The 18,364-nt window shown below is 36.7% G+C and overlaps 1 protein-coding gene across 3 annotated transcripts in view; it reads right to left on the bottom strand.

Moving 5' to 3' along the window:
• Window positions 1-1,504: 1,504 nt before the first annotated feature.
• BCAT1 (branched chain amino acid transaminase 1) overlaps window positions 1,505-18,364 on the bottom strand; it is a 136,601-nt gene continuing 119,741 nt past the window's right edge. For all 3 annotated transcript variants that reach the window (XM_003828874.5, XM_003828876.5, XM_034936166.3), the window contains exon 11: window positions 1,505-8,195. In XM_003828874.5, the coding sequence (XP_003828922.1) occupies window positions 8,154-8,195 (42 nt within the window). In that variant the 3' untranslated portion in view covers window positions 1,505-8,153. The remainder of the gene's footprint in view (window positions 8,196-18,364) is intronic.

The following is an 18,364-nucleotide window of genomic DNA, read 5'->3' as shown; positions in this document are numbered from 1 at the left end:
TATCTCATTGCAGGTTTGATTGCACATATCTAATGATCAATGATGTTGAGCAACTTTTGGTCATGTAACTATCTTTAAAACAAATGCAGCTTGATCCCTTTTTAATGTAATCAGTTCAGCTTCAAAAACTGGTATATTGCATTTGGGATACAAACAGTCAACATGAATCTTCCAACTCAATTTATTTGTTTCAGTTCACAAACTTTTCAGAATCCCTAGTGGCTTAGTGACAAAGACCTTTGGAGAGAATGATCATGGGTTTTGATCAACACTGTCACGATTGCATACAGACATAGCTAGAGAACAAGCCCAGTGATTATTCTACAGACCATAGGAAGCATCTACACCTCAGCTGTGGGCCGTTTGGTTACAGAAATGCGATCCTGCAAGTTGTCGCCACTATACATAAAGTCAGGCTATGATAGCATATTTCACTTAAAAATAAATTATCACAATGTAAGGCACATATGTATATGGAATCAGATTCATGATTTGAAAAATATGCTTAAATCACACTGAATCAGCTTAGCAGAAAAATAATTATAAAATTTGAAATATCCCCCTTTTTCTTTTTGTTTTGTACTAAATCGATGTAGAAAACACACTTTCTACCCTGAAGGAGACTGCTGTCTTATCTGATAAATTATATAAGCTCCAGTAAATGTATGTCATCACCCTCAGGAATGACAGGTCTCTCTTTCTCACGCTTGTGGGAGTTGAGCGTTGACACTGTAAGAACGCTTGCCTAATAACCTTTGCCTAGACCTTCCAAATTTTGCACGTAACTTCTTGAGAGATCTGAATAAAGGCCAATATTTTCACAGGTTGACAGGGTCTGGAGAAGTGGGTCACTGAGCACTCTGACATTTTTAGGTTCAGTTTACAGTAACTCTTTGCAAAACTTCAGGTTTTGCTGTACTTCAAATCATTTGGGCAAATTATAAGAAAATGAATACAAAATGTGTGACCCTTGGGTAATTCTGCACTTGGCTTTGTTCTCCCTTGGTGCTTTTGAGGACAATTTCTGCAAGGCCTGGTTTGGCTAAAAGGGACACTTCATTGAAGATCTCTAGGCTTTTTACTTTTTAAAGTGTCTTTTATTCTAAAGCTAGTTAACCACATATAGATGTATGGTGTTTATCAGTGAGGTAGATCCATTATGACAATGAATGGGAAGAGGTAATCTATTCCCCCCATTCTGTGCAAATCTCAAACGGCAAAGCTAAGTTTTACTACAGATAAATCCATAACCAGGGGAAGGAAGAATTTTTAAATGCCCATTTTTTTCTTGTCCAAATGTTTGAAAAAGAAACATTGAATCTCTATCCAGTGGTGTGGTTTCTGGTCTTTCTGGTGTGCTCAATTCTCTCTGTGTCATTTTGGTGTAAAAATACTATCCTACATTTACTTCCCTTGACCAGAAACCTTGAGACATCATAAAAATGTTAATTTAGCATTATTACTTCATGCATTCAACAATGCTGATTTCATGAAACCACACAAACAGGATTCTTTTGTTTTATTGATAACAGAAACTGTGCATAATTACAGATTTGATGAGGAATCTGCAAATAATAAAGAATGTGTCTATTGCCAGCAAAATACAATTATTCCATGCCCTCTCAACATACAAATATAGAGTTCTTCACACCAGATGGCTCTGGTGTAACAAAGCCATTTTAGAATGTTTAATTGTGCTTCTACAAAACCTTCAGAGCATGAGGTAGTTTCCTTTACCTACGATATTTTCCACATTTCCATTATTACACTTTTAGTGAGCTAAAATCCTTTTAACATAGCCTGCAGATGATCTTTCACAAAAGCCAAGCCTCATTTACAAAGGGTTTATTTCTTCCTACTCAATTTTTCTTAAAAAGAATTTCAAGAATCACTACACAGCTAAGATATCTGAGACTTGCAATGGCTGGAGTTTATCAGTACAATAGTAATTGCAATCAGATTCAGATACAAGAGAACAGGTTCTAACAATTTCATAATTAAGTTGATATTCTGTTTCTATCTATAAGCTCGAATTTAAAAACTACTTCCTCGAACTACTTATTTTTCCTCAGCCACAAGTAAGCACAAATTCTTAAAAACAGTGGGTTGAGCCCCAGCTCCATGTATTAGGTAGCTAGGTATATTGTGGATTATTCATTGTTGTTAAGTCACCCCAGAAAACATTTGCAGAATTTAGAAATGCATCCAGATTTGTGAGTTTATTTTTAAGACCTGACTCAAAATCTGCACTCTTCAAAAACTTATTGGTGAAGTAAAAATTGAGGCAGATATTTACATTCCTTTCTTAACCCTGAGAATGACTTTAATGATCATAGGAAACTAGTTTGAGGAAACTGCAATGTGTTATTGCACATTTTAGTTAAAAACTAATAGTCAACCAATTTCCAATTCAGTAAAACTTCCACCTATCAGGATGGGGGATAGTAAACAGTATCTCTAAGGGAAAAAAGTCACAATCTACTTCTTGTCTAAACTTATTATTTTATTTGGCCTCAAGAAGCTTCATGGATCTTAGAATAAAATGGTTGAAGAAATGACACAATAGATATTACTTACTATGCTATCATAAAATAAAGTCTAGTCCAAGTTGATAATAATCTAAAGTGGTTTCTATATAACACAACCTTCAGATTATAACCTCAATAGTGTGACCTAATTCTAATATCTGATGAAGTGTTTGCTATATTTAGTCACTACCTAGTAGCATTATTTGTATTTAGCAACTACATTGAAAGCTGAAGAAGATCTCAATGCTTGACAGAATAAGGAAAAAGCTCCTTTGGATAACACAAAAATATGTTTTGTTTTTTTCCCCTCCTCTATCATTCCTTTCTTCTCTACCTCCACTTATTCTTCCTCTGATATCATCTTTCATTAAATTTTTCTCCAGAATCCAATAGTGAGCAACAGGAAACCTAGCCATTGTGATAGTGGATATGTAGAGAAAAGCCAGTGAAACTATATTTTAATTCATTCTTACACCACAGCCTACATCAATTCTTACCATCCCAACAGTAGATTACATAAACTGAACATCATGCAACTCAAGTTATACGTCTTGTTGATTGGGTCTATTGTAGAATGAAAAATACACTTTCAGACAGAATAAGATGACTTAAAACTTCAATACTTGTATCCAGCAGATTTGAAAGGGCACTTCAAATTTGTTCTTCTTTTTCTCCCCCATCACCCCCCATTTCAATTTTTAAGACTGATTTCATGCCTTTATCATTTTGAAGCAAATATGTTTATATATGTCTGACCCCAGGAAATTATTTACCCACAAACACTACTATAACTACTATACTCTGTTGATATGTTTCATTATCAACCTCCCCAAATTAAACATCTGACAAGTCTTTTATATATGTATGCTGAAGAGAAAAAATAAATCACTTTCTTCCACCTTTGAATCTTTAAAAGGGGTTTGTGGTAATGATAAAAAATTTATCTCTTTCCACACATTTAAGACCTCATACTGTGCAAAATCATGGTTATATGAAAGTTATTTTCTGAATAGCTGGATCCATCACCTTCAAGCTAATACTTTAAACAGCATGGTTCATAATAGATGTTTTCTAGAAAAATTCACTCTAGGATCATTTTCTTTGTTTATTTCCATCTAATCTGGCTTTGCTGAGAAAATCAGCAAGGATGCTGTAATCTGTGGTGTTAATTTATTAGGTGCACCATGATAACTCAACATTGTTTGAAAAGAATTCAGTCAACACATGTACTAGGTTGGTAGTAAATAGTAAAGAAAGAGAAGGTAATTCACACCAGATGAGGAGTGGTGTGAACACTAACCTAAACACCAACCTTATTAAGTAGTTTTGCACTAGAAGAAAGGAAGGAATTAAAGAAGGATAAAGTTGCTTTAAAAATGAGATAAACTATTCATTGATTTCTTGATAAGAGATGTGTTCTGGCCTTCTTTGCTTATGATCTAACTATTCGGCTATCTAACTATGCTTTTATAGCTACAATCAGTTCAAGTAGTAGAATACAAACTCCATGAGGGTAATGTCTATATGCCATTGATTTCTTAAAACTAACTTCCTAATCTCTATTGTTGGTTATGTCAACATTTATCAAATGAACTATTAATAGAGTCTTCATCATCTTTGCCAAGTAATAGGTAATGCTCATTGAAAAGCTGGTACCCTTTGCCTCCTTTTGTGGGGAGATATCTGGAAAACAGCTGAACAAACTCTACATGTGGCAAAACAAAGTGACAGTTGTTATAAAATGTCCACTAAAATTACCTGCTAGCATTACTATGTATAACTGAAGTTTTTGCATATCCGCATAAGAAGAAATCCACATTACAAGGAAAAAGTACTTTGATCATTTTAGAATCAAGACATGAAATAAGGGGTTTCTCTAACCCTTAACTCTTCTGCCGGCTTACTTGGTACCTCTGATGAATATTTATTGCTCTAAATGTTTAGAAACTATCACTCTTTGAAAGTGAACAAACACTGTTTTCTGCTGAAAATTCATCTTTCCCAATCATAAGGGGAAACCAAACATGCAACTTGAAAAAAAAAAAAAGGAAACAGAATAGAGTGACTGAGCACTGAGTGGGACTGAAGAAAATAAATGAGCTTATTTTGGCAGCTGCTTTCATAGCACAATTCCCCAAAAGCAGAACTGAAACTGCAGCTTTAATAAAAAGCTCCAACAATTCTTTTGACTAAGATATACTCATTAATTGCCTCCAAGTGTTCAAGACTGCTTGGATTTGAGGCAAGCAAGACCACTTGCTTAGGTAAATTTTATGAAGCAGCAAAACTAATATGGTGAAGAATTTTAACCCAAGGTGTAACTTAGGTTTCCCATGTCTTCAAGAGAGCTGACATTGCATGTCACCATCTAGCTGATGTTACGCTCTGCTTTCTTGCTACTGCCTGCCTCTGCCTCTGTTTTTTTTTTTTTTTTTTTTTGTCTTACATTTTTTCTTACAACAATCTTTTGAGAAAAGAATAGAGAATGTTTACCAGGTGGAAAAAAACCTGTTTCCTTAACAAGACTTCTCAGTCACTTATTTCTCTTTCCCTTTCACTTTTCCTTTGTGCTTTTGAAAACAAAGGCTAAAGCAGGTGTTATAAATTTATTCATTCCTGTGCTAGAGAGCATGGAACACATCTCTGAAGTCAACTCTTCTTTTGGTGTATCACGAGTTGAATCCTTAATAAATGACTGCCACAAATAAAATTTCTAACAGCAAATCTTTTTAGGAACTGCTCAGGTTTTGCCTTTGTCTTGATACTTCATTTTAAAATCTTGGTTTCTACTGATGTGTTTTCAAAAAAGCTGACAAACTCGGTCTGAAATGTAAAAACTGAAAAAAGTGAAAGGAAGAGAACATGCAATATAAGTTAATCATTATCATTTTAAGTGCCACCAGTTCTGTTTATATTAATGCACTTGTGAATTGCTGAATCTCATTTGATCAACCCAATTAAACATTAAATAATTGCAGCCAATTATGCAAATATCAGCAACAATATTAATTTGTTGATCTTTTTGAGCAGATTAGCTTCACATGTTCCTAATGCTAGACCATCTTATGCCTTAAACGATCAATTAGTGTGACAATAACTAAGTCTTGAAGAATGGATAATTTCCTAGTTATAATGTGGCACTCTTGCTGTATTAATCCACTGCAATTAAGCAAATAGTGCACAAGGAAAAAAGATGTGCAGATGTTCCTGTTAAATCTGTTTAACAAGAAAGCGTCAAGGTCAATTTCCTGTCTTATTACTTAAATGACAATGGTGGATTGTGTTCTGCTTGTCAGGAGACCTCCAGTTTTTAAACATCTATCCTTAGTTTTCACTGGGTCTGATGAAAAGGGCTTAAAAATGCTCTTAAGGTTTTATGAAAGAAATGATACAAACATAATATTCTCTAACTTTCACAATGGACAAGTCTCGCCACAATAAATTTGGAGATGCAAAGTATAAAATGTATTGATGGCAAATAAATAATTCTCATTTCTCATAGGAATAGAAATTTAGTTACTATGTACCACTAGACAGTTTAAATTACCTGCAACTTTTTCCTAGACTACTATATGAAGAATGAGGTCAAAGGAGTTAGCCAAGGCGAAAGCACACCCTTAGAATGTTGCTCGGGGTACACAGTGCGCAGGCGACAGTCAAGAGCACCTCAGGCCTGAAAAGAACAGCCTCTCCCAAGATTTCAGATCACCAATTAAAAGCCCCCTAAAAGATATTTTTACCATTCCTTTTCATCTTACATTTCTCAATTTTCATTTTACTATCCCTGTCTATAAAAGATCCTATGGCTAAAAGTTTTGGAAAAGAATCAAAGCCCATTTGCTATGCGTTGCTAAATGCCTCAAGGAAATTTTTCCAATGCATCAAACTTTTAGAATCCTTTTTATTTTCCTTCTCTGAAAAGAGAATAAAATATGTTCAGCAAGAAGGAAGTTATGAGGACTGAGGGAAACCAAAATACAATGTCTGAGAGTTGACCTTCCAAGGAAAAATGTTTTCTGTGAAGATTTGACTTTCCTTAGATAAACCAGAAAGGATACAATTTTAACTCACAGCTCCTAAACAAGGAAAATATCACCCATAATAGCTCTCCCTGTATCCTAACCACTTGCTCATCAAATTTCCATTCAAAGAAAAGAGCACCTGCAAAAACAGAGTATAAAAATCAGAGTATGCCTCTTTGTTTTCTACCAAAAAAAAAAAAAAAAGATTTCTGCAATTAACACTTGACATAAAACATTTGTCATTTCCATTTGGTTGGTATGATATCATGACCTCTCTCTAGAGCAGTGGTCCCCAACCTTTTTGGCACCAGGGACCAGTTTTGTGGAAGACAATTTTTCCACAGACTGCAGGGTGAAGGGTGGTTTCAGGATGAAACTGTTCCACCTCAGGTCATCAGGCATTAGATTCTCATAAGGAGCGCATAGCCTAGATCCTTTGCACGCAGAGTTCACAATAGGATTTGTGCTCCTATGAGAATCTAATGCTGCCACTGAGCTGACAAGAGGTGGAGTTCAGGTGGTAATTCGAGTGATGGGAAGTAGCCATAAATACAGATGAAGTTTCTCAATGGCCCACCACTCGCCTCCTCCTGCTGTGTGGCCCATGGCCTGGGGGTTGGGGTCCCCTGCTCTAGGGATATACCTTCAATTCCAAGATAATTCTAACACAATCAATATGAAGTGATTTCCTAAACTAACTATGCTTCAGAGTATCTCTAATGACTTAGTAGCTCATGGAAAATAAAGACAATATAAGGTAAATCTATACACTGTCAGAATCAATCACAAATTCTAATAAAGAGGTTTCATAATATAGAAACAAAGAAGGTACACTTCTATAGAAGCAAAATGTTCATTGATTCATTATAAAACCATTTACTGAGTACCTACTATGTGTCAGCCATTGGGGATACAAAGATCTATAAGGCACAAGACCCTCAGTCTTGTAGTTGCCTGACAGCCAGCCAGCTACAACATAATGTGGAAAGGACAATGGTGGGAAATGCACTCAGGTCTTCCTAATGCACAGGGTATGCTCAGGCTGTGACATCAGGAAGAAAACAGATATTTACCTTAACATGGACTTGGAGGACCTTCAAAAAACAGTGATAGGAGGAAATCCAGTTTTAAAAGTCTTGATTTTAAAAAAAAGAAAACACTTTCTGTGGATAAAGATAGGCTGCAGGAAATGTAACCTATGAAATTTTCTCAAATTAGCTTTCAAACACACACAAAAAAATTGCATTGGGTTGAGGAGCAGAATGTAACTTATATTAAAGAATAAAATACTATTTAGTATCTGAGTGAAGTACAAAAGGAGGCACTAAAATCATTGAGGAAAATCCCATGTTATATGGCTTACATTAATATTTTTCTAGGTAAGGTAAGGTAAGCTACTACTACCAAGTTATGAAACACCATTTGATGATTGCAATTCATTTTCTCTGGCATGAAGAAACAATCACTCTTGTAACACATTGATACTACAAACTACATTATGCACAGGTAGCCAAAGAAATCTATCACAATTCAAATGCAACAGTCCGTCCCAGTAGCATACAGTTGGTATCCTCTATTTTCCATTGTATCCTCTATTTTCCATTCAGGATAGCACAATTGTCCAGTCGCTCTCTTCTCTTCCATACTGCAACAAAAGCAAGAAAACGTGTTTCAGTACAGAAGCTAACAGGGCAGAAATAGCTTACAAACAAACTTAATACCACCAAGGTTACACAAAAGGTTCGCTTCTGCTTTGAACAACATTTTCACATTAAACATGTTCACATTAAAAACTGGATTAGAGAGAAAGAGAGGAAAAGAGGGACACTATATAAAACATAAGATAAAAGCATACATAGGGAGTTTTTAAAAAACCAAATACCTGAAAAGAATTACAAATTTTACAATTATTGCTGAACTCAGATTCATAGCTGGTATAGGTCCTTTATCTATTTAGGTACATGCCTTTTCATTATCATTTCTCATTGAGTTAACTTGTTTAATGACTGTGACTTTTACTGTGAAAAAGTGATCCTCAAAGTGTATTCTCAGACCACTAGCATCAGCATCACCAGACAACAAGTTAAAAATGCAAATTCCCAGACCTCATCTCAGACTGAATCAGAATCTGGGGATGGGTTCCAGCAACCTGTGATTCAGCAAGCATCAGATGATTCCGACATGCACTAAAGAGTGTTTTATGCTCATAAACAAAAATATGAAGTTGACAAGTCCCATGGATTTTAACAGAGACTCTGTTCTCTAAATCAAAGTTGTTTATGCTGTGTTACCATTTTTCTTATTCCTTCAAAAGTTATGTAACTCTATCATAGTCAGAATTTGATTCTTTGCATCAGCAAATACTTTGGTTTAAAAGCAAGCCTGAATTTTAATATTCAAAATGAAATTAAATGAAATAGAGATATTCCATACATCACAAATAGAAAGCTAGCTCTATATTCATTCATTCAATCAGTCAGTCATTCAACAAAAATGCCTGTGTTTATAATAAGCTCTCACTCTGTGAGCAATTAATGTAGGCCAATGTCATCATGCCAGGAGTTTTACAGGCTTATTACCTCATTTAATACTCATAGTAACTGTACATAGAAGGTACCATTATCAATCCATTTTATGGATGAGAAAACTGAATATTAGGGAGATTGAATAACTTGCTCAAGTTTGCAGTTAACAGATGGAAGAGCCCAGACCCTAACCAAGCTCTCTCTCACAGCAAATTCCATGTTCTTGACCACCACCAAGACTGCTCTCCATGTGTTCACCGAGCCTTGTGTATTGAGACTGACTTGGAACAGATCTTTCCAAGCCAGTGTATCAGGCCACTAAATCTGTCACTATAGGTTTGCCTAAATCACTCAGGCTATGTCTATTTTCACACAAAATGGCTCTTGTAGTCCTAATTTAACTTTAGTTTAAATTAATATAAAACATCAGAATTTCTGAACTAGAAACAATGTTAATAACCATCTAAAAGGTAGGAGATGACTCAAATAAGTGGGGCTCTGGATTTTACTTCTTTACTTCAGAACAATCCTACTTTTATCCATTTTGTATATTGGGATTCCAGGAATGATCTCTTTTGAAGAAAGTTCTGCTGCATAAAAATCAAGTGTAAAGAGCAATGAATTTTAATCCAAGCTTCTCATCTTACATATAAGGACACTAAGGCTCTAGGTCACCCTTAATTTTGACAAGCCCAGTTCTCTGCCTCTGTCTGATGTTCTTTCTCCTATATCACAATGTACATGTGCTGTGTTTGTCTTAAAGACCTCAGAGAGCAGAATCTATCCAAGTGGTAAAAATACTGGCAGCCAAGAATGGGTCTACCTACCACCTGGTAGTTTACATGCGAAGGGGAATAAAGGAAGCCAAATGACTGTAAGTTTCTTGCATAATCCACACCAGAAAGCATTGCCTACAGACTGTAACTGCCCGCTATTGACTCTGTTGCTTCATGATGAATGCTGGATGAAACATCTTCAAATTCTACCTGATTTATGTATGATGTCAACATGACTTAAGGTAAGGGCAAAGTATGTGTTTTATTTTCCTTACTTGGATTCCCATCAATATATTAAACACTTTCACCATTAATAACAGTGCATTGGCATTTTAGCAGATCTACAGAACTGTGATTCATGACTACTGTCACTTCATCTGGAATTTCATCAGTTAAAGTAAATTTGCTTTCAATTAGTTGTTTTAGTTTTATAAATGATCAAAAATCAATTTTGATTACAATGACAGTCGTAGGCCACATATCACTCTGTGAACCTGCATAATACTCACTAAGCTTTACTCCTCTCATTCTGTAATTTATGCTTTTATGTAAAATCATAGCATTCTGAGAAGTGCCCAAGAAATGTGATATTACAGGTAATTCATGATGTCTAGAAGTAGGCATTTAGTAATCAAATTTTCCATTTGGCTGATGGATAATGCAATTTAATTTTTCAAGGGAAAATAATTCTAAGTAGAGATGGCAGATTTAAGCAGAAATAGAAATTATATTATTTCCTTAAGAGTAAGTAAGTATACATAGAGGGAGGGAAAAGAGAAAACATGTCTTCATGGACTAGGATGTCATTATACTCTTGTCATTATACTCTTGTCATTGTCAATACGAAACAACAGTGCAGACTCACACCTTCAATGTTTGGTAGGGCGGCTGTAAGTCACACTTACTTAGTTTTGTTCACTGGAATCAGAGATGGTGTCAAAGCAACGTGGCAAGTCAGGTCGAGCCTGCGGGATGGTATTTTGAGCCCATGTGGAAGACTTAATGAAATGTGCAGAATTTTAATCTTTTGCAAATTCCAGCGAGAACACTAAACTAAAACACGACTAACGACAAGTTCATTACCTCACATTCGAGGTACATAAGGCAGATAATTTCATATGGCCTTTGCTAAATGCCTTTAAATTCCTGGCAAAACAAAAGCGCAATCTGTGTATCATGCAGTCACTCAACGCAACGCCAATAAAAATATAGTCAGTGCTGCCTACCAGGTAGCAATCTGTCATTCTTGCTCTAAACCCTATTGAAAGGCTGTGCAAAGCTTTGTAATCCTGTAACACGTGGAGGAGGATGTGGTGGAAACAGAAGGGGCTGGGAAGCTGGTCCAGGGACTGAGTCACACGAGGGCAGTCTGGAAACAAAGTTTGTATGCACACGGAGGACAGCTTAAGACATTGGTAGGGAAGGGGGTGGAGCCTTTAACTTCTTATGTAACTAAGTCATGGAGCTGCTCCATTGAAAACAAGAAAAATACAATAACCACTAATAGTCATTTGTGCTTAGAAAACTGTAGCCACTAGTGAGAACATAGATTTTTTAAATTCTATCTGGTGACCTGCAATCAATACAGATCCTGCTCCTATCTCATTCAAGCTGCCCCTTTCCTATGCTTCAGATGTCCATCTCTGGATCTTTGCAGTCGGTGCTTCCCACTTTATGGAGCTTCAACAGCAGCAATGCTGGTTATTCACACATGCTCCCCCTGATACTTAAAAGCCAGGCTCTAGCTTTTATGTGATTATTTGTTGACAGCAGTGTCAACATGTATCTCATTTTGAAAAAAATCTAAATCAAGATCTCTTAAGAAATAATTTGACATTATTCAAGACCTTCCTCCCATCTCTTCTCAGAATGTGTTAATATACAAGAGCAATACATGTTTTGCTCTTTAGTATTTGTTTGGTGTTTCACTTGCCCATTCACTCCTTCAAGAAACATTACTGCATACGCATTATACCCTAGGCTCTGTGCTGAACACTGGAGGTATAAAGAGAGTGAACGATTCAAACAGCCCCAGAGCAGAGACAAGTGCATGACTAATTATAATGTAATTTAAAGGCCTTACGGGATCATCCCCAGCACTGTGAAACTGGAGGAAGAAGCAGCATTCAAGTGAGTGAATGTGTATTTGGACTGAGCAAAGGGAATATTCTTCAAGAGAGATTCAAAAGGCTCCTGAACGAGATGAGTCATAAAGGACAGCCAAGGCCTTATCCAGGTGAGCAATTTCTAGGAGGTGCAGCAAAACCTGGAGGCATCAGAGAGCAGAACACAACTGCAGAACAGAGGACCCCAAGTGGCGGAGGCAAAGGTGAGTATGATGGTGAGTAACTGGAACAGTAAGGAATTTAACAGTAGAGAAAAGAAACATGTCGACAACACAGCCAATGCTCTCCAAGTTTAAGTTTGGTTAAATATAAACACAGACGTGCTTTTCTTTGTTGCTTTAAAAGAAGAAAAAGGAAAAACGAAACTGTCATTTGAAAAATTCTTCTCTTAGGAGGTATTTATAGAGCAATCTAAGACCCAGGGAGCTATGTGGACAATTAGCTAAATGGGATGAATACTTAACCTCAGAGATTATTACTCATATGCAGAAGTACAGAAGTTGAAAAGTCAAATCTGTGGTTATGAGGGAATTTTTCCCCTGAGCCATACTGGCAAGAATCTTGAAGGTTTTTTTGGTGGCTGTTGTTGGCCTCTTCTTCAATTTATCAGAGCACTTTGTAGAAAACATCCATGCTCCCATGTAATGCCAAAAGTAATGAAATGTAAAACATGATGCAATTCTATGCTTTTTCCTTAATAATTACTGAAATTTATTTTTCTTGGAGAAACAGACAATCTAGGAGCTTAGCTGACAGCCTCAATTTGCCATCTTGTAAGAGAGTAATTTTGAGACTTTAAGTTCCATGCACATAGGCATGAGATAACCGAGACGTGCTCTTCGATTCTGAAGGGATGGTCCTTTGTTACTAAACAATTTGTAGCACATTTGGTAGTTCTGGTTTGTGGTTAGTTCAGAACCACTGTTTCCACCTGTCCCGTGATTGCATGCCTTTGTTTCTTTGTTTAGTATGAGGTTCTGAATATATCATTTAGTTTTTTGTGTTAACTACCATTATACTTTACTACCAACGGTGAAAAAAGAAATTATTCATTTCTTATTGGCCATAAGCACTAATTTATAGAGGGAGTGTATAAAGTTAGGGAGAAAAGTTTTTTTTCCCCCTGTCTCCCATCCTCTGCTTAAACTATATATTTTACTTTTAAACTTTTTTACGTGGTCTCACATTTACACTGAATATTTGTTTTGACTTTTTTTTTTTCATTTGTTTTGACTTCTTTTTTTTTTCAGATGGGGTCTCACTCTGTTGCCCAGGCTGGAGTGCAGTGGTGCTATCATGGCTGACTGCAGCCTCAACCTCCCTAGGCTCAAGGCATCTTCCCACCTCAACCTGTAGCTGGGACTACAGACATGTGACACCATGCCCGATTAATTTGTTTGTTTGTTTGTTTGTTTGCATTTTTTTGTAGAGACAGGGATTTGCCATGTTACCAGGCTGATCTCAAACTCCTGGGCTCAAGCAATTCTCACGTCTCAGTCTCCCAAAGTGTTGGGATTACAGGCGTAAGCCATCATGCCTGGCCACCTTCTTCATTTTTTTGCCCCCTTTTTCTTGAGTAAACCACCAGTACCTAGAATAGCCCCTGCATATGGCTTGCACTCAATATACACATTAAAGAGTTAATCAAGAACATTTACTTTAGTCACTAACATTTTGATATGGTTTGAATTTGTGTCCCCACCCAAATCTCATGTGGAATTGTAATCCCCCATGTTGGAGGAAGGGCCTGGTGTCAGGTAATTGCATCGTGGGAGCAAACCTCCCCTTGCTGTTCTCATGATAGTGAGTGAGTTCTAAGGACATCTGTTTGTTTTAAAAAGTGAGTGGCACCTCCCACCCTCACTCTCCTCCTCCTGTTCCCACCATGTAATATGTACTGGCTTCCCCTTTGCCTTCCACCATGACTGTAAGTTTCCTGAGGCCTCCGCAGCCATGTCTCCTGTATGGCCTGCAGAACTGAGCGTCAATAAAACCTCTTTTCTTTACAAACTACCCAGTCTCAGGTAGTTCGTTACAGCAGTGTGAGAACAGACTAATACATATTCTTTTGGCTTCTATAATCTTACTTTTAAAAATGCTCTTTCTCAGAAATTTGGTAATGATTTCCCATCTTACCCCAAAATTGTGTGTTTGGGCTTCTCTTTCAGTCACTTTCAGGTTTGAATGCACATATTTTGTCACCATTTCAATTTTGATGAGTTGCATTTCTGCTTTTGCCTCCTAGAGTTTCCTTCCTCAGTGAAAGCTTCATGATCATGTCTGCCAAACACCTCCACTTAGATCTTTATACCAATTATAATTCAATAGAGTTCAATTTTTCTCAGGCTAGTGACTACGTTTTCCTTTTCTATTAATCCTTTACAGCCAAATCAAATGAGTTTACATTTCCTTCCTTCCTTCCTTTCCTTCCTTCCTTCCTTCCCTCCCTCCTTCCTTCCTTCCTTCCTTCCTTCCCTCCCTCCCTCCTTCCTTTCGAGACAGGGTCTCTTTCTACAGTGAAGGCTGGAGTGGAGTGCTGTGGCACAATCATAGCCCACTGCAGTCTCACATTCCTGGCCTCAAGTGTTCCTCCTGCCTCAGCCTCCTGAGTAGCTGGAACTACAGGTGTGTGCCACCACACTTGCTAATTATTTTGGTTGTTTTGTGGAGACTGGGTCTTACTATGTTGCCTAGGCTGGTCTTGAAGTACTAGCCTCAAGTATTGTTCCTGCATCAGCCTCCCAAAGTTTTAGGATTACAGGAATGAGCCATCATGCCCACCTAAATGTTTTTATTTCATACAATCTCCAAGAGGTAACCCTGAAATCTTATTTGGTGTATTAACTGCTACAGAATGTACAATTTGTTTAAGAAAATACTGTACAATTTGTTCAAGAAAACTTTCCAAAAGGGTCTTTCTTTCTTATCACTATGGGCACACTTCTCTTAAAAATTTCTAAACTCCTAATTTTTTAAATTTTAATTAAGATAAAATACACATATATAATTTACCATCTTTACAATTTTTAAATGTTCAGTTTGATGGTAATAAATACATTTATATTCTTGTTTTTTTCCTTTATCCTCTACTTCCCCTTCTCGGCCTCTGGTAACCTCTAATCTACTCTCTGTCTTCATAGGATCTACTTTTTTAGCACCTGCATGAGAACATGTGATGTTTGTCTTTCGGTCCCTGGCTTATTTCACTTAACAAAATGGCCTCCAGTTCCATACATGTTGCTGCAAATGACAGGATTTCATTCTTTTTTATGGCTGAATAGTACCACATTGTGTGTGTGTGTGTGTGTGTGTGTGTATACATATATATATATATATATATATCTTTACGCCACATTCTCTTTATCCATTCATCTGTTGACAGACATTTAGGTTAATTCCATATCTTGGCTATTGTGAATACTATTGCAGTAAACATGGGAGTGCAGATATCTCTTTGATACACTAATTTTTTTCTTTTGGATATATACCCGGTGGTAGAATTGCTGGATCACACGGAAGTTCTAGTTCTACTTTTATTTTTGGAGGACCCTCCATGCTGTTCTCCATAGTGGCTGTACTATTTATATTTCAACCAACAATATATGATGGTTCCCTTTCTCCACATCCTCCCAGCATCTGTTATTGCCTGTTTTTTTTTTTTTTTAATACAAGCCATTTTAACTAGGGCGAGTGGATTTTACATTGTGGTTTTGTTTTGCATTTCTCTGATAATTAGTGATGTTGCGCATTTTTTCATGTACCTCCTGGCCATTTGTCTGTCTTCTTTTGAGAAATGTCCATTCAGATCTTTTATCCATTTTTAATCAAATTTTTTTTTCTGTTGAGTTTTCTAATCAGGTCTCATGCCCATTTTAAAACCAGATTACTAGATTTTTCCTATACAGTTGTTTGAGCTCCTTATAGATTCTGGTTATTAATCTCTTGTCAGATTGATAGTTTGCAAATATTTTCACCTATTCTTTGGGTAATCTATTCCCTTTGTGGATTGTTTTCTTTGCTGTGCAGAAGCTTTCCAGCTTGACATAATCCCAATTGCCTATTTTTGCTTTGATAGCCTATGCTTTTTCAGGTCTTACATAAGAAATCTTCGCTGGCCAGGGACAGTGGCTTATGCTAGTAATCTCAGCACTTTGGGAGGCTGAGACAGGAGGATCCCTTGAGTTCAGGAGTTCAAGACCAGCCTGGGCAAGATGGTGAGACTCCATCTCTACAAAAAATTTAAAAATTAGCGGAATGTGGTGGCATGCACCTGTGGTTCTAGCTACATGGAGAGCCAAGGTGGGAGAATTGCTTGAGCCCAGGAGGTCAATGCCACAATGAGCCAGGTTCATGCCACTACACTCCAGCCTGAGTGACAGCCTGAGTGACAGAATGAGATCTTTGCTCAGACCAATGTCCTGAAGCATTTCCTTAATGTTTTCTTCAAGTAATTTCATAGTTTCAGGTCTAAGATTCAAGTTGTTAATATACTTTCATTTGATTTCTGTGTATGGTAAGAGAAGCGAATCTAGTTTCATTCTATTATCCAATTAATTATATAATTAATTAATATAATTATCCAATTTTCCTGGCACCATTTATTGAAAAGACTGTCTTCCCCGTTACAGTTCTTGGCACCTTTGTCAAAGATGAGTTGATTGTAAACATGGGGACTTAGGTATCTGGGTTCTCTATTCTGTCCCATTGGTCTACTATGTCTGTTTTTATATCAGTACTATGCTGTTTTGGTTATTATAGTTTTATAATAAATTTTGAAGTAAGGTAATGTGGTGATTCTAACTTTGTTCTTTTTGCTCAAGATTGCTTTGGCTATTTGGGGTCTTTTGTAGCTCCATATACATTTTAGGATTGTTTTTTCTATTTCTGTGAAGAAAGTCATCAGTATTTTAATAGGGATTGCATTGAATCTGTAAATTGCTTTGTGTAGTATTGTCATTTTAACAAAATTAATTCTTCCAATCCATGAATATGGAATATCTTTCCACTTTTGTGTGTTTTCTTCAATTTTTTAAATCATAGTTTTATACTTTTCCTTGTATAGATCTCTCATGTCTTTGGTTAGATTGATTCCTAGGTATTTTATACTTTTTGTAGCTATTATAAATGGGATTGCTTTCTTGATTTCTTTTTCAGATTGTTCACTGTTAGCATATATAAATTCTACTGATTTTTATATGTTGATTTTATATCCTGCAACTTTGCTGAATTCATTTATCAGTTCTACAAGTTTTTTGAGGGAGTCTTTAGGTTTTTCTAGGTGTAAGATAATGTCATCTGCTAAGAAAGCTAATTTAACTTCTTCTTTTCCAATTTGGATGCCCTTTATTTTTCCTGCCTATTTGCCCTGGCCTCTAAACCTCTGTTTTGGAAAAAGGCTTTCATGTAATCTAGCCAGTTATGTATTTTTTGTTCTATTTGTGTTCTTTATTTGAGCAAAACTAATAATTTATTATTTTCAGATTTACTCAGGCAACCTTAAAAAAATTAAAATGCCTAAGCCATCCATGCAGAAATTTTTATTAGCTACTCTTCAAATTACTTGTAAGTGTTGCTGTGTACAAAGGTAGAAAACAACTCTGACTAAACTTTATTTCTTCCAATATTAAGATATTCCTTTACTTAGCTTACAGAAAATTCTCATAGAAAACCTTTGCTGGAGAGCAGAAGTATGGCAGCTCATTGATTAAAAAACCACAATCAAGGCCAGGGTGCGGTGGCTCATGCCTGTAATCTCAGCACTTTGGGAGGCTAAGGTGGGCAAATCACTTGAGGCTAGGAGTTTGAGACCAGCCTGGCCAACATGGCGAAACCTCGACTCTACTAAAAATACAAAAATTAGCCAGGCATGATGGTGCATGCCCGTAATCCCTGCTATGTGGGAGGCTGAGGCACAAGAATCACTTGAACCCAGGAGGCAAGGGTTGCAGTGAGCTGAGATTGCGCCACTGCACCCCAGCCTGAGCAACAGAGTAAGACTCTGTCTCAAAAAAACAAACAGAAACAAAAACACACATTCTTTCTTTTTAATACTATAAATTTGGCAGAAAACTTGCTGAGTAAGTCTCTTTTAAAACTGCCTTTTAAACTCTCTTTTAAACTTTTATTTTTATTTTATTTCCCTTTTTTTAGAGGAAGGTTCTCACTATGTTGCCTAGGCTAGTCTTGAACACCTGGCCTCAAGCGATCCTCCTGTCTTGGCCTCCCATAGTGTTGGGATTATAGGTGTGAGCCACTGCACCCAGCCAGAAATGCCATTTTTATCACTACCCAAGGACCTCCATTGCTCTCTGGAGGCCTGTTGCATTCTCAGCCACCTTTAAGTTTCGCTTAGTTTCATGACTTAATGCCATCCAACATCACTCAAAT

The sequence above is a fragment of the Pan paniscus genome, chromosome 10 (genome assembly GCF_029289425.2).
Source record: "Pan paniscus chromosome 10, NHGRI_mPanPan1-v2.0_pri, whole genome shotgun sequence".
NCBI lineage: Eukaryota > Metazoa > Chordata > Mammalia > Primates > Hominidae > Pan > Pan paniscus.
The sequence above is the reverse complement of the archived record's forward strand: the minus strand, read 5'-3'. Positions and strand labels throughout refer to the sequence as shown.